This window comes from Conger conger, chromosome 14 (genome assembly GCF_963514075.1).
Source record: "Conger conger chromosome 14, fConCon1.1, whole genome shotgun sequence".
NCBI classification, from domain to species: Eukaryota; Metazoa; Chordata; class Actinopteri; order Anguilliformes; family Congridae; genus Conger; species Conger conger.
In genome coordinates, this window is record NC_083773.1 from 21,612,354 (window position 1) to 21,634,961 (window position 22,608).

The 22,608-nt window shown below is 42.2% G+C and overlaps 3 protein-coding genes across 3 annotated transcripts; 1 reads left to right on the forward strand and 2 right to left on the reverse strand.

The window, feature by feature from the left end:
• Positions 1–1,172: 1,172 nt before the first annotated feature.
• On the reverse strand, positions 1,173–4,032 carry LOC133110393 (calcium/calmodulin-dependent protein kinase II inhibitor 2-like). The gene is made up of 2 exons (XM_061220464.1): positions 2,941–4,032; positions 1,173–2,361 (listed from the first exon to the last, which is right to left on the reverse strand). Exons 1-2 carry the CDS (start codon positions 3,107–3,109, stop codon positions 2,291–2,293), a joined length of 240 nt encoding a protein of 79 aa, XP_061076448.1. The 5' UTR covers positions 3,110–4,032; the 3' UTR covers positions 1,173–2,290.
• A 2,097-nt stretch (positions 4,033–6,129) lies between these two features.
• Positions 6,130–10,136, reverse strand: mul1b (mitochondrial E3 ubiquitin protein ligase 1b). Its single transcript, XM_061220316.1, has 5 exons — positions 9,785–10,136; positions 8,394–8,535; positions 7,894–7,981; positions 7,404–7,524; positions 6,130–7,108 (listed from the first exon to the last, which is right to left on the reverse strand). Exons 2-5 carry the CDS (start codon positions 8,511–8,513, stop codon positions 6,379–6,381), a joined length of 1,059 nt encoding a protein of 352 aa, XP_061076300.1. The 5' UTR covers positions 8,514–8,535; positions 9,785–10,136; the 3' UTR covers positions 6,130–6,378.
• A 6,446-nt stretch (positions 10,137–16,582) lies between these two features.
• Positions 16,583–17,601, forward strand: LOC133109399 (protein FAM43B-like). The gene has a single exon (XM_061218722.1). The coding sequence runs from the start codon at positions 16,711–16,713 to the stop codon at positions 17,599–17,601; it is 891 nt and encodes a 296-aa protein (XP_061074706.1). The 5' UTR covers positions 16,583–16,710.
• The last annotated feature ends 5,007 nt before the right edge of the window (positions 17,602–22,608 follow it).

The window sequence follows — 22,608 nt, forward strand, 5'->3', positions numbered from 1 at the left end:
ATGAGTCACAGAAAGTTCTGTAATAGGTGCCAAGACAACAGTCCTCTTCAAGTTTACATATTATTTTGTTTGTTTGGCTACAGTATCTCAAATTCCTGCAGTGCCTTGCTACTTTTTGGTTCCATGCATCACATCTTTGTTTTTCTTGATGATTGGTGTACAGGGGTGCTCAATAATCCATTTCGAGATTTTGCCAAGTACAGCACTGAACCAGCATAGTCTATAGAGCTGTCAGAAAACTAAATGGATTGGTTGGAACAATAGCCAGCACACAGACTAGCGCTCCTGGTGTTACAGTATATGATTTTTTAAAATATGTTAAATATTTCAGTAATACTATCTGCCAGATAATCTGAAATTGATTATACTAGCATGCTATGCTACACTATGCATGATAGCTTACAAGTATGCTTTATTATACATGATTCTGTTTCAGTGGCAAGACTTCAAGCTTTTCACAGTGGATGCAGTAATACTCCGGAAAATGCAGACAAAGGGCTTTGCAGACATGGCAAAACAGTGGGTTCAAATGAGTATATAAAAGTGGGAAAGCAATCAGACCACTTTTTCCGAACCGCTGAAAATGCAGTTTACACTCAGCTGCCTAATATGAATGTGTCTGGAGCACAGAAATCAGGTCACTACAAATGCTTTCCCTTTCAGGTCATTATTCAGTGAGCTGTAGCGTTCCTTTGTGAGCTGTGAGCTGTAACATGACGTTATATGACTTATCTCTGCTTCAGACATATGGGCCCTCACTCAATAATGGCCTTCAGTGCTGTATGGGAACGTGTGGGGTGAATGCATACACAGTGGAGCACAAGATCAGTGATCTAACAGTGATATATACTATCCCAGTGTACCCAGGTCTAGAATTTGACACATCACTTAGCTCATCTTCATACAGTGTCTGTGTGTCTAGACTAGAGGATCTAGTATTCTCCAATCTCATTCAGTCTGTGTTATGTTTTCTTAATTAAGCTTTTGTGTATACTTTAAGTCTTTACATCAGCAAATCTGTTCTAATTAATGCTAGCTGCCCCTTATGGTTAACACACCACACACACCTTTTCAAGTGCTTTCTTGATAGTTTCAGTAGTCAGATAGCATTTCACACGCCATACCAAGTGTTGGGGTTTAAGAGCACAAGAAATCACACCGCAGTTTATCCATTTAGTTTCATTTAACTTTTTCATTTATTATAGATTGCAGAAATAGCCCTGTTCAGTGGATAAAGAGGTGCAACATTTACAATATTTAATTAAGAAAGTCTGTGAGGTCTGTCATTCAAAGTTGCAAACAAGATGTTTGATAGTACACAAGTTTTTTTGTTTTTTTTGCCACAAAGGCATTACCCCATTTCATGCAAGAGCATTTCACCATTTAGAGCCCTGCAACATAAACATGGCAGCCAAAATAGCAAAACGTTACATTTAGAGCACAAAATAACTTGGCTGGCATCTTTTCGAGATATATTTGGCACAGTTGTGATTATGTACAATACAATATACTTAGAATTAATTTATAAAGTGTAATGACCATCACCCTTAACAAAAACACACAATATGAGACATTTATTTTAGAAATGGCTATGTAGTATTTATAAAAATGAGTATCTTGGTGGAAAATAAGCAGGCCATTTCAGAAATGACAAAAGATCAGTTGAGCAACATCAAAAATTCAGAATTAAAAAATATCACCTTCGTTTTGTCAATCCGTATAAAACATGTTGTTCAGGCTTTCAACACTGCAAAAATCTACCGAAATAGTTGATAAATTATGTATTTGTACAGATGAACAACATCAAAACAGCATTTTGCCGCCATTGTGCACAAAAATAATAATTACTTTGCAGAACGGGAATAGTAAACAAAGGCTCAGGCCAGGTACAGCAAAAATAAAAACAAGATATTAATGTAAAAATACAAAGGGTTGAAGATAATATAGTGTGCTTTGTCGTACCATCTTTTCTGCCCCGCCCTCACCAACCTGGTCAATGTGGGTTCACTAACACCGGGGAACAACTCCGTTTCAGGCTTCAAAACGGTGACGTAATGTCATATAATACATTATACATATTATACGACTTTACATCACCAGCAGCTTTTCATTACAAGCCACGAAAGAGAAAATGCACAGCGCTTGCCACTGTTCACTCGGCTTTTTCCGTTAGCACGTCTGCAATGGGATGCCCGTCGCCGTCTGCACCGTGGACCGTGCACTGGGGAGTTTCAAAGTGCTTTCTGGTTAACGAGGGGACAGCCTACTTCTTTCAATGTCCGTCGGTGGTTTAAACACCTGTGGTTGTTTTTTCTGTCCCGTTTTGCAACACATCGTCGATTCTGTCGTCTTCAATGACAACTGTAAACAAATGGAAAAAATAAGGCGATGCAAGTTAATGTCGTAGCTATGATTTCATCAAATATATGGTGAATAAAGTGACATTACTGACGCATGATGAAAGCGAAACGAACGAAAATAACCAGTTACCATGGTAAAGAGAACCATTATCTTAAATTCCAAATTAAGTTATGAAAAAATCATACTTGTAATATGACAATGACTACAAATGCTCGCCTTCAACTGTATAAATTATTCATCACACATGGTGCAATAATACGCAATTCAGGAAGAATTTCAGATGCAGTAACGTTAGCCTAAATAATGCGACGATAAAACGAATATTTCTATCCATAAATCAAATATCTAGTTCTTAGTCAATTTTGCCTAAACTGGCTAATCTGGTTTGGGTTATCCAACCTATTAATCAAACAGATTGAACCTGTTTTGAGATTACTAGCATTTTATGTTTTATAGCCAAATAGCTCGCAATCCGTTTTAGAAGTTGTGCTAAACTATAGCCTACTGCATTTGAAAAGCCTGGTGCATCTATAGGTTATCAAAACACTATTAGCCTATTATTCGTAAACAAAATCTTACCTCGTTTGCTTCTCCCAATCTGTCCAAGTTTTGGGGGTCTTTTGTTTTGAGTACCACCGAAGAAGTTATTCGTATCCTGTAGGCGACAGGTGAAGGAAATTTGCCCCACGTCTCCATCATCACCATAGTGAGTAATTTTCTCCTCATTGTAAGGTAACACTTCCGACATGATGTCTCCCCCACCAGACAACAATCGAGCGATCGATACAAAAGCAAGACAAAACCCGCAATGAAGAATGTGGAAACTGCAAACTGCGATGCCAATACGATGCCGTTTCTGGTTACCTTTTCCCACTCGCACGTATCGTAGTGGACGTCTGAAAAGTGAAACACACTGTGTCTGCGCTGGCCAAAGTCACATTATTCAAAGTTTCCTATTGTTTCAATGAGAACAACGTTTATGATCTGGAGGCATACAGTTGCGTAGGTATGCGCTGGTTCGGACGTTTGGAAAGCCGCACGGAAAAGCTGATGTGGGGAGAGATGCAAATTGGGGAGCGATGCAAAGCACGGATCCCTGGGAGACTTGGCAGAGAAAACACGTCACCGAGCCTGAATTTTCCTGGTGTAGCCATACAACTCTTCCCAATTTCCACCGTTTGGTATTGATTACTTGCTGTCTCTCTTGTCCAGTAGGCGTTAGCCCCAGAAGCCTCACATTCCCTTAGCCAGTTAAAAACGACGCAATGAACGCTTTGTTTTGCTGCTTTGTTTATTTATTTTAAATCCCAGATGAATTATAATTCGAAGGCTCCTTCAGCTCAACAGAAGCGTGCAAATCGAAAGTTGGAGAGCAACGTGACATACGAGGCACGTGCGAGCAGGTGCAATACAGGCGCAATAGGTTACTGTATGCAAAGCAGCATTGCTCCGCACTGTACGCGTTTCCTCTACTCTATAGAGTTGGGTTTTCCCCTGGTTTCAAGTTCAAGAGGCAAATTTTACTGCGATTAGGTATACTGGAAACATTTCTGATGTGCAGTCATTAGCTACTTGAACAAAAAATCCGCTGAGCTTCGTGATATTTAATACCTGAAACTGGATTTTCCTGACATGAAATAACGCAGTACGGGTTTTTCCAAAGTAGCCTAGTCTAGTTAGACCATAGCTCGTTGTTTCGTGATGCTGCGCTGTAGTTTAATTTAGAAAGCCAATCCGCATTATATCCCGCAATACTTAATATAAAGAATGTATACACTATTAAGCCAAGACAAACCTCTTCAAATTCTTCCAAAAATATGAGAACATGAGAAAAATCGCGTTCAAAGCTTTACAATTCAACTAATGTAAAATTACGCAATTTCGTGACTATAAAAGTATACACCATATTTACAATTTGTAATCCACATACTGTAATTTCACTCCGCATCAGATGCGCCGCAGTTAATAAATTGAATTAATTGGCTGTTGCTCCCCTCTCGTGGTGAAAGCAGGTACTACTTCAAACTTTCCAGTTTATTTATATTTCTAAATAATTTTTGCCACGATCTCATTAGCTAGAAAAAGATTGAAAGTTCTGAGTTCAAGATTAGTTCCTTAAGACGAATGAGGAGCGTCTTATTAGAACCATAAAAAGCCACAAGGTCTTTACTCAAAATAAGATGAAATATACTTTATTGAACCCTGTGGGTTAATTTGTCCTCTGCATTTGACCCATCCTAGTTACTTAGGAGCAGTGGGCAGCCACAGTGCAGCGCCCGGGGAGCAATGTGGGGTTAAGGGCCTTGCTCAAGGGCCCAACGGCTGTGCGGATCATTTATTGTGGCTCGACCGGGATTCGAACCACTGACGTTGTGGCTCTCAGTCATGTACCTTAACAACTACGCTACAAACCGCCCCTTATTTTATTATGCAATCACTTTGGCACTAATTTCAGAATCACGAGGTAATTTTTCAAAACTTGAAATGGATAATCAAAATGAATTTTAAAAAATGTCAATTGCCTGAATGCAATACTTAAAATATTTTGTTCACTGAACCAAATCCCTTGTTCAACTTCACAATGATACATAAAAGTATTAGCATTTTAAAATGTGATAGACCCATTACATGTGATACGACTGCCTTTTCATTCCATTATAATGCATTGAACTGTCAATGAATCCAACTGCACAAAATTATAAGCAACTGTAGCATTACTCCTAATGCAGTTTTATAGAAACTGATTACTCCAACATTTCATTTTTTTCGATGAATATTTTATGATCTGTAAAATCCATTTACACAAATGACTTCATGGTCCACTGTTCCAGACAATGTTTCTAGATTTGACAGTATGTATTGCAGGCCCTGTTCTTGGCTTTTCCAATAATGACAACTCATTACCGATGATTGATTTCACATTGTGCTAAGAGTATTAAGAGTACAGAAGGGTTTATTATCCACCTGCAACAACATAGCGACAACATGGAACATGCTGAAGACCCATGTCAGAATAGAAGTCCAGCAGTGAGAGGAGAAGGAGAAGAAGGAGGAGATGAAGAGGTGGAGGTAGAGGATAAGTACGCCCTCAGAGAGGTGTCTGTGGCCCTTGTTTGAAATGTGTGCGTGACTGAGGCAGATAATGATTACAATTACAATAGTGTACTGACTATTGTAAATGTAAGTAATTCCACTCTCTTCTATGGTCTGTACTATCCCCCACAAAACATCTAGCATTTTTTTTACTGCAATATTAAATGATTGTAAAGAAAACAACTAAACAGTGAAGCTATCGGTATATTGTGTGTGGGTGATCTAAACAAATGTGCCTATAGTTTGAACATAGGCTGTGCTACAAGTGCTTTTGAGTGTCTAAGGTCTAAGGTTTTGAAAATTAAGCCCAAATATGTGAGATTAGAGCCCAAAAAAAACTGTAAATTGACCAGACATTTGACAAATATACTGCATATGGAAACCCACAAGACAATATTGCTCCCCAGCGATTTTGAAGCCATAAGGCTTTTGCAATAATGTGGACAGACATTGCGTTTTGTGCAGTGTAAAATTAAAGCATAATTAACATTTTGCCTGAAAAAGCAACAAGTATTGATCAGTCTTCCGTGACTGTCTAAATGACCTTTAACCCTGCTTACTATTGGCATCGGTGAAATATCTCTTCACAACAATAATGACTCCAAACTCATTCCACATCCTCACAGGAACACTAAACACGTCACTCACAAAGCGCTGCCCTTTCAGTGCAAACAAGCCTTTTGTTTTGGTAAATTTATTTCAGGAACCTTTCCAACAGAACATAAACAGGCCTCCATGATTTGAATGCCAGGATTTCAACAGGAATCATTTAATCAAATTCATTGCAAACGCCCCTCCCCCAAACCGCACACATTATACCCCTACCATTCACAGATTAACGTCTTCCCAGGAAGTTCATGTGACACTTAACGTCCTCCCATTAAGCGAGGTGAGAGAGCGCAGCCCTGTTCCCGCCGCTGAGCGCTAGCTGTTGTAGAGCGGGACGACGCGCTGGATGTGGCCCCTGCAGAGGGGGCATTTTTTGGGCTCGGGCAGGGCGCGGTGGCACTCGGAGCAGGAGCAGACGTGTCCGCACTCCAGGAAGACGCAGGAGCGCTGGCGGCCCAGGCAGATGACGCAGGCGCTGGGCGACAGGGCGTCCTCCTCCAGGTCCATGTCGCGCAGGCGCTCCCGCTGCGTCTGGAGGAAGGCGTCCTGCAGGCCGCGGAGCCTGCGCCGCTCCCGGTAGTGCGCGTAGCGTCGCCGCAGCACCAGGAACAGGAGGAGGCAGGTGGCGATGCCGAAGACGGCGGTCAGCACCCTCCACAGCCGCACGCGGGCCTGCTGCTTCCTCAGCAGGGAGTCGTAGTCCAGCAGGCTCAGGAAGTACTGCAGGCCCTGCTTGGGCGGCTGGAGGCGCACCAGGCTGTGGTCCAGCACCAGCTCCCCCACCCCGGTCACGCTGGCGCCCAGCCTCAGCATCTCCTCCGTCTCCTTCACCCCCTTGGGCCGCTCCCCGCTGATGAAGTGGCCGATGACGTCGGTCAGGGACTGGGCCACGGGGTGGAAGTTCTCGTACGTGGTCTCCAGGTCCAGCTCTACGGACTCCAGGGGCCGGATGACCCGCACGGTGGAGGAGACGCCCTCGTCGTGCGAGGCCAGGTCGAACGGCACCGCGTTGGTGCGCTGATGGATCACTTTCTCACAGTCGTTCCTGTGGGAGGGGGAGGGGCGGTGCAGACTGTATCACCAAGCTAATGGAGCCATAGTTCATGGGAAGTGACATTAAATTATCAACAAAGTCCTATGAGTTACTGCTACTTTTTAGCAGTTCTTAAATATTGAATTATAATTATTAGGAGGTAGGTTCTCCCTTTAGATGTAATTCTTGTTAGTCATTGCAATACATTTAAAACCGGGAAGAATGACAGACTGAGAGAGTTTGTCCTTTTAGATGTTTATCAATGTTTGAGAACTACATGCACTGTGTGCTAGCCATAGATACATACCAGATATGAGTAGTGCGATTCCACACCATCTTCTGTTCCCGAAGAGTGAGTCTTTCTATGACTCCTTTGCAGTTGTCCACAAACTGACTATTCAGTGAATCTTTCACGGATTTCACAACCCCTATGGACATATTTTACAATGCAGAAATGGTGAATGGCCTGAAATCAATTAGGCTCCACACATTCCTCAGCACAAGGTCTCGATTCGCCCACCTAAGACTGAGGCTTGAATTCAATCAACATTTATTCCTTTAACTCGTGTTTTTAACTCAAACTTATCTATACATGTACATTTGTATTCAGATAATGCAGGCCTGAAACAGTTTTAAATGAATGGTCAAGTAGCAGTGTCTTCTTATAAGTATCTGTCAAAGATATGAATATGAACACATTGAGTCAGTGAATCTTATCCCAGAACAATTATGAAAACTTGTGCATTTTGAACTGATACGTTAAAGTTTCAGCCGCAAACCCTGTTATTGGACCACACCTTCAATGACTGCATATGGGATACAGTGTCCTGGTGATTCCTTCAGTACATTTTTAAGATCCTGATCAATGGAGATTTTTTGGGCTTCCTGCAATACAAGTTGAAAATGCAACAAAATAAACAGAAATAGTTCAGAGAGAGTGAATGAAGTAGGAAAAAAAATCTGCTGTCACAATAAGAGTGAAGCTTCACAAATCCTATGTGTGGACAAACCATGTGTTGTCCTTCACTGGGTAATTTCAACCAATCAAACTACTTTCACTGAGTCACTGAGAGCAGATGATAAATTCCCTCATTTGACCATTTGCAAAGCCTTACACTCCCATTGCTACTGAGCAGCAAGGACAATTTTGATTCAGAACTTTATATTACAAATACATAGCCAAAGCAAAATGACATAGTCCACATTATGATGCAAAAACCACCAGTCTGAATAGTCCATTACTAAAACTGTTTCTATGTTCTACCACAAAGGCATGTACGAATGGTCTATAATTTACCTTTAACCTGGTAGCAGTGGCTGACTTTCTCCGGTATATTGAATAAAAAACTGCAGTTAAAGCTGAACTTGTTGCCAGGAGCAGAACTTGTGCTGTTGACGGCTTACCGCTGTTATCCATCTTGTGGATGACTGTAACTGATCTGGGGAGAAAGATCAAAACTGTCTTCAGATGTTCCAACCTTACAGTAACCATTTGAAGAGTATGGGTTGTTGTTTTTTTAATCATAATTCAGTCAGTGTTCTTAAACTCCTTTCTGTTTACTGCTTTCAATTGCCAGTAGTGATCGTTACATCTTTATTAGAATGTTCAGTTAAGAACCCCCCCCCCCCCCCCCCCAAAAAAAAAAAAAAAAAAAAAAAAAATTGCACTTATGATGACGACTATATGTTTAGAACAGCAGTCCAGGTGTATTTTTCTAGTTCTGGATGTGATGCTTTGACTTGTGGTAGAACCTATGCACTTGTAAGTCGCTTTGGATTAAAAGCGTCTGCCAAATGACTAAAATGTAAATGTAAATGTAAAATGTAATCAGATATTTGAACGGGCAGCATCGCCTTATTGCAGAAAATATGTTTACAGTACCAATATTACTTAAAAACCCACATACAGTATTCAAATGTCACCCAGGAAAACATGGTAAACCCCAGAAGAACAGTAACATATGCTTAGCCTAGATTCAATTGAACAGCAAGTGTCATCAGAAAAATAACCTTAAATGACCCAGCTATGTGAGCATAAAGCCCATTAACGTTAGCTCGTTAGCTAAATTGTAGCACTCAGTCATAGAAACTGCCGTCCTCATTAGAAACCGTGTATCTACTGAAAAAAATTCATAATATTCTAACAGCTGCGTGATAGGTCTATTAATGCCATGCAAATGCGCTGTTTAACATCTGTTCGGAGCTAACTATGCTAGTTACTGTAATATCTTCTAATAAATATTGCTCCTAGTGCGGAGAAATATCACAACCAATGTAAAGTAGCTAAGCAGCTAACAGTTGGCTACCATCGCATAATACAAGTTATTTGAAATTAAGAATTGCGAGATTAGTTGCAGAAGTATAGCAACGTTACCGTACCGACCAGATACTTTTGACCTTGCCAACTAGCGAGTTAGCCAGCTATAGTCTAGCACAGTAGACAAACGTTAGCTAATGAAAGTGCGGGTTGGGACCTCCGTAAATATTACCTAAGTTACAAGACAACGCCATGTACCTAGCATAATTTTGACATTTGAAACGACATGGTTTCTCGGGCTAGCTAACGTTTTATTATTAGCTTCTTAGTGCTAACTTACATGACGCTAAGTTAGCTGTGATGGGTGTGCTACATGTCAAAAACTAGCTAAAAGCCTCGGAAGACAGCTAGCCATGGAATGTGAAACTTACCCACTCTGTTGGTGAATCGCCAGTTAATGCTTATAGTTCGCTACCTTAATTACCTAGCGAGCTATACATAGAGCAATGCAAGCATAAATAGCTGCTGGAAAACCCTACCCCTAGCTGCTATATTTTAGCTAGCGCTACGAGCTAAGTAGCTCCCATTTGAACTTGTGTGATTAGTTTTCAAGCAACTTAGCTAGTTGGCTAGCTTGCTAATGACACTTACACGTTAGCCTGCTATGAAACGTTTACGCTTCATATACTATATTATTTTTGGGACCAAATAATAATTCTTAAAAAACTGAACACACAAGTTTCAATAGAACTTCATATTCTAAACTACACTACCAAAAGCTCCGTGAATATGGCAAATGGAGACTTCCGGTTCGCATTTATCAAAATAAAAGTTTGCTAAATTTAATAATTTCTGAACTGTAATTTTTCTACTTTTAATTAATACATTTGAATATAATTGTGACGTAATGCCCACGCACGCATGTATTAAACATATGTGTCTATAAATTAAATGTATATCCCCTTTCATCTGGTAAAATGTATCGTTTTGGAGTAATCGGCTATGCAAATGAGCCGGTTGGCAATTTACAGTGTATAGCAAAGCATGTCCAACCCACACTGGAAATACAGCAACAATGGCTGGGAGCATGATTTCACAGCAAACACTGTACAATGTTAAAGGAGCACTGTCACGCTTTTTTCACTTGAGCTTATTTGAATTAAATGCTTAAAGGTACAATAGGTAAGAGTTTTGTGTTAAAACATTGTTACAAGACCATTGTAAATCCCTTCCTATCATTGAAAAAGCCTCACTGACATGTTCACTCACCCTCTGCCTGTGTTTGTAGTCGTTAAATTCGGGTTTCAAAGTGTACATTTGTCGGGCCGTCACTCTGTATGAAAACATTGTACAGCTGTACAACAATTCAAGCTGGTTGGTTGAAAATTGGTTCTAACTGCCACAGCCAAAGGCATGGCGGTTTATTCAGATTGTAGCTGCCCAAATTGCACTCCAGACAAGTATCAGTGAAACTCTGTATACTATTGCTTATTATCCAAGCGAAGATAACATATCTAATTATAAAACCGTGACAGTGTTCCTTTAGAGATATGGGTCTATAAGCTTTAAATGTGACATACTTGTATTTCCTTGTCCAGAAGATGGCAGCATTTGGATGAACCTGATATTAAAACTAGTGTTATGACGTGCAAATGCAAATTATTTTTTTGTAAAAGGCAAGATTGTACCGAATGTAGTCACGCAATGCTACAGTACAAGTTCAGAATAATTCACTTTTATGGTTCGAATGGACCAGGATCAGGTTTTTTGTATGATATATTAAATGTATTCATTCATTCATTTAATTAAGGAGGTCCTGGGTTCGAATCCCTGTCAGCCAGGGCCTCTCTGTGTGGAGTTTGCATGGGGGTACTCCAGGGTACTCCAGTTTCCTCCCACAGTCCAAAGACATGCAGGTTAGGCTGATTGGAGAGTCTAAATTGCCCATGGGTATGAGTGTGTGAGTGAATGGTGTGTGTGCCCTGCAATGGACTGGCAACCTGTTTAGGGTGTATTCCTGCTTTTCGCCCAATGTACGCTGGGATAGGCTCCAGCCCCCCTGCAACCTTGTTCAGGATAAGCAGGTTAAGATAATGGATGGATGGACATTTCTTAAGGTTTACTAAAAAATGTTTGTTCCTCAGAATATTGATTTTACTGGTCATGGGACTCTGAAACACTTAGAGCCAGGCACAAATCATACAAATCATGTGTGTATGGTCCTAAACTCCCAGAAACAAATTAAATTGTGTGCTAATTTGTGTACAAACTCTTCACTGTTTCAGAAGATTTTGTGGAACCTGTAATCTCTGTTCAAATTCTCCAAACCCCTGCTGGGTTCTTCTTGCACTTATGCCACCAGGCTGGTTGTAACAGCCAGACAAGACAAACATTTTACTGTGACATTGTATGTCTTACTTATTATGATATTATCGTGGTGCCCACATGGTGAGGGGAAGAGAGAGGGAGAACACCTACAGCCTTGTTTGTGGTTCACTGCCTACTTTCCTCCACCTGAAATGAACCGGCGAGTGATGCAGATGCCGGAATTGGGTTTTACTCTAACTCTGTCGGCTAGATCGATTGTCAGCCATTTGAAAATCCCCCCTATCTGAAGGGTGAAAACAAGGACCCTGGGTCAATTGCTACACGAGTAGCTACAGCAAATCAATTGCGAGACATGTCCAAGTATGAAGCATCACATGTCCAATAATGAAGTACTGAAATATGAACAAGGATGCTTTTTATAATGAATTTTGGTTTACAGGACTATACGATAGTCTTTTTTTTTTTTTTTTAAACAAGGCAAAGTCCCTTGGGCGAACGCAAATTACTGTAGGATGGACTATGTATAGCATTTTATAATATAACCATCTGCATTTTACAGGAATAACTTTAATTAAAGAAAATCCCCAGCTTTAGGTGCTCTTCATAAACCTGGTACTTTACATAACATAAATATCAAATTAAGTTACAACAAAACTGCTGCATAGCAGAAAGTTTATTTGGTAACATATTCATCTTTTAAAAGACATCAGATGACACAGCAAAAACTATTGGCCAAATTCTGTTTATATACTTTATGAATAACCACTTATACAAAAATGTCCTTTGCTTAGTTATGTATTTAGTCAATTCCTCACCCATCAACACCTCTATACAGTTAGTAAAACCTTAGTTATACCTTTTCTTAAGTTGTTTGAAACTGGAAATTGTCTGTTATTTTCCTGGCATGCTATTTTCACCCTGACCATCACCTTGTCACCCCATGTAAAGCCAATAGTCAGTAGTATATTAAACTGGCCTTCCCATCCCCACACCCCGCTTCTGTGTTTATGCTGGATAAGCGCTGACTGAGCAATGAGAAGTGAACAAAATGAATCCATATCGCTCTGATAAAAACTGCGAAAGCAAAAGAAGCATTGAGAAATGACTTGAGCGCAAAACAAAGGGAGAAGAAGGGGATAAAAAGCGTGTAGTGCGTTCTCAAGTTTAGATTTTAGATAGCATTCATTGTAATGCTTGAGCAGAGCTCCGCAGCGTGCATGTCGATGAGACGAGACGATAATAAATTAAGTTGGGGAGGTCGCCAAAACGCAGCGACTGAGCTGAGTGCTGAAGCAAGGGTAAAGCACACAAAGAGAGAAGCTACAGTCTGCTGGCCAAGGCCCAGATACAATCTAACCACATAAAGCTTTGTCCTTATCCTTCAGTAGCAAAATGCCGTTCCTCCCCCCCCCTTACTGATGTAGTATTATCGCATGGACTCATTGGTTGCTGAAAATTAAGATAACATATTAGGCGACACACACATTATGTGCAATGGATGTTTCCCATGTTTCCATTACAGTGTTTATTTCCTCAGATTTCCAGTTCATTCTGAGACGGGACTATCTAACGGCACAACACATGCATGTTAAAGGAATAATGGAATCACTGGAATCACAAAAACAGAATTGGAATATTGAGGTTTGTTTATTCTTCCTCAGACATTTCCTGATTTCTCTCTCAGACTCTGCATTCATAATCCACAGCCCAACAGGGAAATCAATCAGAGCATAATGCCACCATCAATCTTTGTTAAGGCCAACCTGCCATCTGGGTGAGGCCAGCTGCAAATATCCTTCATCAATCTCCCAATCATGAAATTGAATTAATACTAAATATATTAAAACTAAACGTACAGTACTGAACTACATATAGGAATATAACTATGACTACAAAGAGCATTGTCACCGTTGTCACCAGCATAACTGCCACTATTTATACTAGTTCTGGCAGTACCGACACAACTTATACAAATACTATCATCTTCACTTCTACTACCACCACCATCACCAACACTATTACTATGTCTAATTCATAGTCTAATCTACAAAGTCTACTACTATGACCATAACTGTGATTCCTGCCGCCACTAGCAGCATCACTGCTGTTACCATGTCAACCACAATGTTTATGACCATTTTTATTTATACTTGTATCACAACTGTTACTTCTACAGAAGCTGACATTTGCAATGTGCAAAATGTGTTGTGCTGTGCTTTAAATGTGTGAATCAGCCAGTTGGTGGGAACACAATGTGCCCCAATGTCTTGCTGATTTTTCTTCCTCTGCTTTTCAGACTTTGTGAAGCCAGAGAGAAGCTTCAGCAGACCAGGGTTGTTTAAAAACTACTTATGGAGGTCAGTGCGTGAGTCTCTGGCTTGGCCATCCCCCACTTTATGAATGAGCCAAAAGGTTAGGTGCACTCCTGACTGTAACCCTCTTGCGCATAGCCTGCCTCATGTGGATACAGCCACTGGTGGCCATGTTACCTCCATGTCAAGCTGTGGATCAAAATGGTACCCTGTCCTCGACATCAATTAGCTCAGTATAACAGCAGAAACTGCTCATCTCAACGACAGGCCCTAAAATGGCCTGCTGTAGCCAGACCGGATGTGCTTGGCATGAATATTGAACATTCAGTACTGGCAAACTCCTCAATATCCAGTCTCACCATTGGTCGGGCACAAGGCAAGAATGAGGCAGTTTAGACTAAAATACACGCACAGATATTTTTTATTTTACTGTATACCTTTTGCATGGACAAAACAGGTACATGTTTTAAACTTGAATTTAAATTGTACCTGGACTGAATTGTGGATTTTAGTAGAACCAAAAAAGTAATAAAATGTCAATTTAAAAAAAGTGTAAATTGGAAATTGTGCTGCCTTGTAACATGGTTGATTGCTCGTTTTTTTTACATCCATGATTAAACTGCCCTTCAATGCAGACACACACACACACACACACACACACACGCACGCACACTCACACACACACACACACACACTCTCACATGCTCACACACACACTCTCACATGCTCACACACACACACACACACACACACACACACGCACACACACACACACACACACTCTCACATGCTCACACACACACACGCACACACTCTCACATGCTCACACACGCACACATGTACACACTCTCACATGCTCACACACACACACACGCACACACTCTCACATGCTCACACACACACACACGCACACACTCTCACATGCTCGCACACACACACACGCACACACTCTCACATGCTCACACACACACACACGCACACACTCTCACATGCTCACACACGCACACACGTACACACTCTCACATGCTCACACACGCACACACGTACACACTCTCACATGCTCACACACGCACACACGTACACACTCTCACATGTTCACACACACACACACACTTTCATACACACACACATGCATGCTCGCATGTACACACACATAGGCAGACATGCTTTCACACGCACATGTGCTCACACCACACACACACACACACACACTGACAGGCAGATACGATAACACACACATACACACATGCAGACATGCTAGCACACACGCACACACCATACCCTCAAAAATCCTAAACATAACACATGCAACCTAGCTGTGGTAGTGTGGTATCAAAAACATAATCTGCTCCAGCAAACCGACAGTATATACTCTAATACTTGACAAATGGCCACACAGTTATTACTCCTAGCATTATTACACAGTAATATGTTCAGAATATGAACAGACAGCAGAGAGAGAAAGTGAGTTTTTATTTGTTATGGAAGAGACCCAGTGCTCTGGAATGCGAAGTGACAGTTTGATTTAAAACAGAGCATTGAAGTAAGGAAGAGAGGACTTCAAGCCCTGCCCTTAAAAAGACTTATAGTGCCAGGTAATTTACGGTCGCAACTGACTGATTTACTAAAAGCTCCATTACTACATTGGCTGGAGAGAACTGTAGCAAGGGTGCATGAAGGTGAGGTGAACATGCACAAGTTTATGTACTGCTCGCTTTTTGAGGGAAATTATTTTGTTTTCTACTAAATATTTTCTGCGCTTTGTAGCAGGGAGTGTAGCGGGGGGGAGGGGAAATGAAAGGACCAGTAAAAAAGATAGATGAATATTATTTCTGCCACAAAGAAGCAATGCTATTTAGCTGAAGAAGAGAAAATGGTGCAGACTGGCATGATACATAACTACTGATCTACCAATTACACTTTCACGCCGGTTATGCAAGTGACAGGCAATAACAATAAAGTTACATGTGACAATTATGAAATTTCTGTGAGAAAGGTTTATCTTGTACCCTGTAAGAAAATTAATCACTGTTTGCAATTAATACTATACTGTTTGTACATCTGACTGCTTCTCAGCATGCTTTACAGACACTCTTCATTAGTTTTTGTGTGAGCTGCATTCATACAGATTGCATATTTTGCTTGTTTCTACTTTCACATGTTGTACAACGTTGACTATGATTATTTGAGTTATTTAGTCCAGAAAAAGGACTAAATTAAATTACATTATTATTATTATAATAATGATAATAATAATAATAATTATTATTATTTTCTTTTCTTTTCTTTTTAGCAGTAGTAGTAGTAGTAGTAGTAGTATGTATGTATGTATGCATAGAAATTGCAAGAGAAACTTCAATCAAACACTTTCCGTATTTTACCCTCACTCTTAAACATCATCTGAAAAAATGGCATTTCTCTGTAAGCAGATCTCCTCTCGGCATATGCGAGAGCACAGATGAGTGAAGCAAACATTCTCACCATGCTCAGTGCCGAGTGAGGCTGAGGAACAAGGAGGTGCAGGAGGAGGAGCGAGAGCAGTGAGGTCCCCAGCATCCACTCACTGCTCTCACTTCATGCTCCGCTCAGGCAGGGAAACATCGCTTCTATCGCTCTCTCTCTCTCTCTCTATCGCTCTCTCTCTCTCTCGCGCGTACTCTCTGAGCCACAGACACACTCAGCACACTCACTCACTCACTGTCTCACCGATCGCAGTCATGCTGCCATGGAGACGGGGAAAGATTGTTCTGGTGGAAGAGGAGACCAAGGCCAAGCCCAAGAGTTTGGGCGTGGGGACGGGGGGCGCCTACGGCTCCATCGTGTGGTCCCTGGTGTGCTCCTTCCCCGACCTGCTGCCCGAGTGCCCCTTCAAGAGGCTGGGCAGGGTCTTCCGCTCCAAGCGGCAGAAGGCGGAGCTGACCAGGGACGACCCGGTCCACACGGTGCAGTACCTGGGCAGCGCGGTCACGCACAGCGCCAAGGGCGAGGGCTGCACCGACGAGGCTGTGGGGAAGATCTGGAGCCGGAGCGACTACGGCGGACAGGGCTCCAGGATGAAGCTGAGCGTGGGGCCCCAGGGCATCCGGCTGGGCTCCGGGGAGAAGAGGAAGCCCTGCCACCTCTTCTACCTGCACCGCGTCACCTGCTGCGCCGCCGACTCCCGCCGGCCCAAGATCTTCGCCTGGGTCTACCGCCACCAGGTGAAGAACAAGGCGGTGGTGCTGCGCTGCCACGCCGTGCTGGTCGCTAGGGCGGAGAAGGCCCGGGCGCTGGCCCTGAGCCTCACCCAGGCCGCGGCCTCCGCCTTCAGCGAGTACAAGCGGCTCAAGCGACAGAGCGACTTCCGCCACGTCCGCCAGCAGCTCCTGGGGGAGGGCGTGGTGCCGATGGCCCCCGTGCGGAAGCTGCTGAACGGGCAGTGCCACTACCAGCCTCCCCCCGACCACCATGCCAGCGCCCGCCTGTCCGCCATCAAGGAGGAGGAGGAGGAGGAGGGGGAGGAGGGGGAGGGCGATGGGTATGTGGCCCAGCCTGGGAAGGAGGCCAGGGAGACAGCCAGCCTCCGGGGGGACACTACGCTGTCCTCCAGGCCGTCGGCCGCTGGCTGATCGTCGCGCCCCCCTCACTCCATTTCGCCGGCGTGTTGTTTTACGTCCCAGCATCGCTGGAACTGCCGCCACTGTGCCTTCCCCTCCACGTCGAGAGAGGAAAAAACAAAACAGGGCGCAACTTCTTCTTCATTCTGTTATCTCAGAGACTCCGAAAATACGGTGGTGTCCAGAGGAGAATTACGGACTTGGAATGAGTTGGAGGGTTCAGACCGTCACGCAGGACCGGCGACGGTCTCTCCATGAAGTTAGTAAGAAAGCAATCAGTAAGCACACAACTTTTACCCTCCTCAAAGTATGTGACTCTGAATGAATGGAGACATTTCTTCTAGATCTTGGTGTTTTTCTGGGGCTCAGAGTGTAAACACTGTATGTTATTTAATGGATAACTGTTCTCAGGCAGGTATTATTTGTGACAGGATAAGCTTATTGGTCTCCAGAACTCATTTATTCTCATTTGTACTCAAGTGTTCATGTTGTATTTCCTTCGACAGTCGACTTAATTATCCTAAGTGACACATCGTAGATTACATGTTCAGTTTTAATGAGAACAGCAATTCATCAAATTAATATTATTTTAGCCAGACAGCTGTTAGGGCTTCAGAATTAAGTCATCCTTCAAAGCTTGAGATTTTTATAGCTGTCATTTGTTATATATTAAACCTGTGTCTCATTTGAGCAAGATGATCAAACATAACCAGTGCCATTTCAATTCCAGTGTGTTTTCATGTAGCATTTTTTATTTTGGGGGTGTTTTAATTTCAAGTATAATCATATGTTTTGTTTGCATTACTTTGTATGGAATAAAATTTTATTAACTAATCAGCACATCTGGTTCTAATCTGTTATTCCCCCCAAAAAAGGTTGAACAATATTCTCTAAATGGGTGAGAGTGATAGTTATCAAGAGTGGTAGATGTAGATGTTATGAAGAGATTGGGACTGAGGGCTTTGTCTGAGATTGCTCCCACGTTTGCTCTGATGTAGTCAGACAGTCTAGGTCTTGTCTCGGGGCCAGATTTCTGACGCAGGTTTTTATTATTTCCGTTCCAAGATTTCACTGATGACGATGCCTTTCCTTGGCTGACAGATCGCATTCAGTGCTCATTGTAGATGGCTGCCCTGGCTAGGAACTCTTGAAGGAGTGAACTCTTTGACCTGTTTTAAAACCAATATTTTAACGATGTTCGTCATTCATTTGACACCAGGGCAAACAGCTCTGTGGAACTACTCTGAGGTTATAACAAATTTAATTTGGGTATTAGACAAAATGTATTTGTCAATACTAAGCATGGTGATTGTACAGTGGTGATATCATATACAGGTTCAGAAATAAGACAAGGTCTAAGAAATGTTATAAAAATGCATGCAGGCCCATTCGTCTGTCTCAATATATTGACAAACCTGTCCCATTAATGGGATTCCGATCATTAATAGCCCTCAACCAAAGATGACTAAGTGAACTAACCTTTGTGTACTGAAGCTGACAACTCAGGTTATTCATCAACTGAATTAATTGCTCAAATAGCGAGGAGGATGACTGCTTGAGTCATTTCCTCTTGTATATGAGGGTAATGTCATTATTTATCCAAGCTTTCAATTTTGCCATTTGGCCCATCATTTTATATAGAATGTTATACTAATAAAATGTGTCTGATTGAGAAAAGGATGCATAGAAATCAACTTGCATCTAGCAAGCTGTTCATCAGGCACGATCACTCAGGGCAGTATTTCAGTGCGTTTCACACCGTGTCCTTCAGACTCTCCCTCCCACACAGTGCTCACAGTGAAGCTTCCTACACAGTGACGAACAGCAGCGCCAGGTACACCACAGTGCCCAACAGGTCAATTATGTAAACGTGGTGGATTCAAATACTTCTCTAAGCTTCTGTTGGAACCTATGAAATACTCAATTTTAAAAACATATTCAGAAAAAATACCTCTGAAATCCTGCCCCAGCCTTCTGGGTGTTTTGTTTGGCTGAATTGCAGCAAGAAATCAAGCGCAGAGAAGTATCTGAATCCAAAACAATGATATAATTCACCCACGTCCAGTGTCCAAGTAGTACTATGTGAGAGTTGAGACAATCAATTTCTAGGGAGTGTTTCAGGGCAGGGAAGTGAATAGAAAAGAACAAATGAATGCAGCCGTTGTGTATCTGATGTAATATTAGCATATGGTAGCTATACTGTATTTGTTGGCTTCCCAATAAAATTTATTAGAACATTGATCTTTTTCATTGTATAGCTGTCTGATTGGTGACTGGGCAATCATAATGAAATAATGTTACTAGGTAATTTCAATAATTTGATATAAGATCAGCTGTAACAACAGACAGAACATCAGTTAGTAAGATTGAGATGGATAAAAGCTTGCTGTTCATGTGAAGGATTTTGGCACTGAAAGCTGTAAATACTGCTCAGCCATGTTTAGCATTGTAGCAGTTATTCCACACATTTAAATGTCTTTATGCTTTGTGATGCATTAGGACTACTGAACATCAAGGGTATTTTGCATCAGTAGTACCAGTCCTCCACCATGACTATTACACATAATGACCGTTCTGAACTGTGATTATTTCTGCTGCGACGTGAGCAGTTTTAGTGGCAAAGGACAGGCAGCTCAAAGCCTCCTCTCTTACAACTTTATCTATCGGTGTTGCTGGTATACACCTCCAAAACAACATGTTTGTACCCATTCCCCACCAAAGTCCGTGAGGTGTGTAAATACTATGCTGTTCTGTGCAAAGCCAGGTCTGAGGAACAAGTTTCTTTGGATGGTCGGGGCAAGGAACATAGGAGTCCAAGACACTTTGTGGGAGTCCTTGCTCAATATTGTACATAATGTTAATTATTTCTGTAAACCACCGACAGAGCTATTAACAGCTTTAATGCCGTTGTTTCCAGACACTGTGGACGTGTGCTGAGATACGGTTTAATATTCTCTTTCAGAATACACAATCACCAGCATAATTCCATGATATTAGAGGGGCTAATTATAAAATCGATATTGTGAAAAACTATGATTTTACGATTTGAATAGGGCACACAGCTCAAGGGCATCATGGGCCTTTATGAGGGGCGAGGTGGCGTAAGTGCAGAAATATGGCACACATTAGTGCTTCTCGTGTGTGGAAGCTTAGCGTGCCCTTTGTAAGTTCACCGTATGAGAGATGAGATGCCTTGTATTGTTAAGCCCCAGGCAGCAGCTGGGAAAGGCTGTTATCTACTGTAAAAGCACCCTAATGCACTGTAAAAAAAAAGAAAAAGTTTTAGTCTTATATTTAGACTTATTTCTATAGCTTTTTTGCTGAATAAGAATTTTTTTTTTGCCAAAGGTGTAAGAACATTTCACTTGTCAAGCAAACGGTTTAAGCTACTATTTTTTGATAGAGAAAAAAGATTTTCAGTCTCATTACAAGACTAATACACCTGTGAAGACCAACCTTTTTTTGTAGTGTGGCAACATGAAGGCACAGCCTAGTTTGCAATTTACCACATAATGTACACTATAGCCCATATCATTGCTATTGTTTCATATGTGTTCAATACTTCTACAATATAAAAAGAATAAATAAACAAATATTTTAAACTAAAACACAGCTAAAACAAGTTTAGCAGGTCTTTACTGTATTTGGCCTAATGAATATAGTATAGCTCTTCAGCCCAGCTCTCTAGAGTTCAGACACCAGTGGGGACTTTGATTCCTCATCCTGTTAATCTTCTGAGCACCTCTGGGTGCTGGGAGGCATAGCCGGGGGCCCTGTGTTCTTTTGTTTGGGGGGGGGGCGGGTTATAATCCCCACAAAAACACAGCGGGTATCAGGGGAGTGTGCACTTAGCGTGAGTACTCCCGCCCCCAGCCTGCATCCATTCCCCAGTCGTACCCACACCTGCACTTAGTCATGGCGTTTTGATTTGGATTTTGACTCAAGGCAGCGTCCCTCTCCTCCATCGAATGCTCAGCGGCCCGGAACAGGTGAGTGGAGGCTGGGCACGGGGAGCGTGTTGCTGACCCTGGGAGGCACGTGAGGCAGCCAGCACGTGCTGGTGTGAGCAGCCGCGGCAGGAGCTCCCCCCGTCTCTCCGCGCGGCATGGCCCCAGCGTCCTGCAGGCCCGACGGACGCACGGACACTGAGGGCCCCCCAGCGCGGCCCATTAGCCAGTCAGGACGCCGATACGGCCTGTCCCCCAGCTAAAATTGATGGAACGTCCTGCCCATTAGTATGCTGCGCCTTGATAGTTTTATACTACGCTCTGGGAAAGCCTTTAATCCTTATTTATTTCCCAACTGCCAGCGCACCTTTGATTTTGTCCAAGCACCAGTATGTCCAGCAAGAAAAATGACTGTCCATACCCCTGGCTGACTACAGCTAGCAGTACAGTTTGGCTGTAGCCAGTTTTTTGTGTGTATTTTCAGTTTAACCGTGTATAATAGTCACACTGCTACACTTTTCTAAAGTATTTAAATCAGAGATCTCAAACTCAATTCCTGGAGGGCTGCTGTGTTTGCAGATTTTTGATGTGTTCTTGCACTCATGGGAAGTGCTTACCTGTAATTTAAGTCACTTAATTGAGTGTCTGCACACTGTGTTCCCAAGGTCTAAAGTGACTGTTGATTGAAAGGAAATCACTAAAAAACCAGCAGAGACGGCAACCCTGCAGGATTGGATTTTGAGACCCCCAATTAAAATATTTTGCATCTTGCTTTGGAAGCACGCTCTTGGCTGAAGATTCTTCCAGAAACATATTTTCCGTGCGGTCGCTTTGTAAGACCTCTGGTTCATTGGTAATTCACATACACATCTGGAGTTCCCCAGAGAGCTCCCGCCTCACAAGCTGTGGCAAACTAATTTACGATGCGCTGGAAAATATCACCAAGCCCATCATGAGTGCTGAAGCCAACCCTCGTAATGTTAAAAAGGGCACTCGCACAGTGACATATTAATGTATGATGCAGATGGAGGAATCGGGCACCATATATTTAAGGTTATTTTTTTAAATATTA

Coding starts and splice junctions, on each gene's coding strand:
- LOC133110393 (XM_061220464.1), bottom strand. CDS start 3,109: ATGTCGGAAGTGTTACCTTACAATGAGGAGAAAATTACTCACTATGGT. Junction 2,362..2,940: donor GATTGGGAGAAGCAAACGAG/GTAAGATTTTGT, acceptor ATTTGTTTACAG/TTGTCATTGAAGACGACAGA.
- mul1b (XM_061220316.1), bottom strand. CDS start 8,513: ATGGATAACAGCGGTAAGCCGTCAACAGCACAAGTTCTGCTCCTGGCA. Junction 7,525..7,893: donor CCCATATGCAGTCATTGAAG/GTGTGGTCCAAT, acceptor ATATGTCCATAG/GGGTTGTGAAATCCGTGAAA. Junction 7,109..7,403: donor AATCGCACTACTCATATCTG/GTATGTATCTAT, acceptor CCCCTCCCACAG/GAACGACTGTGAGAAAGTGA.
- LOC133109399 (XM_061218722.1), top strand. CDS start 16,711: ATGCTGCCATGGAGACGGGGAAAGATTGTTCTGGTGGAAGAGGAGACC.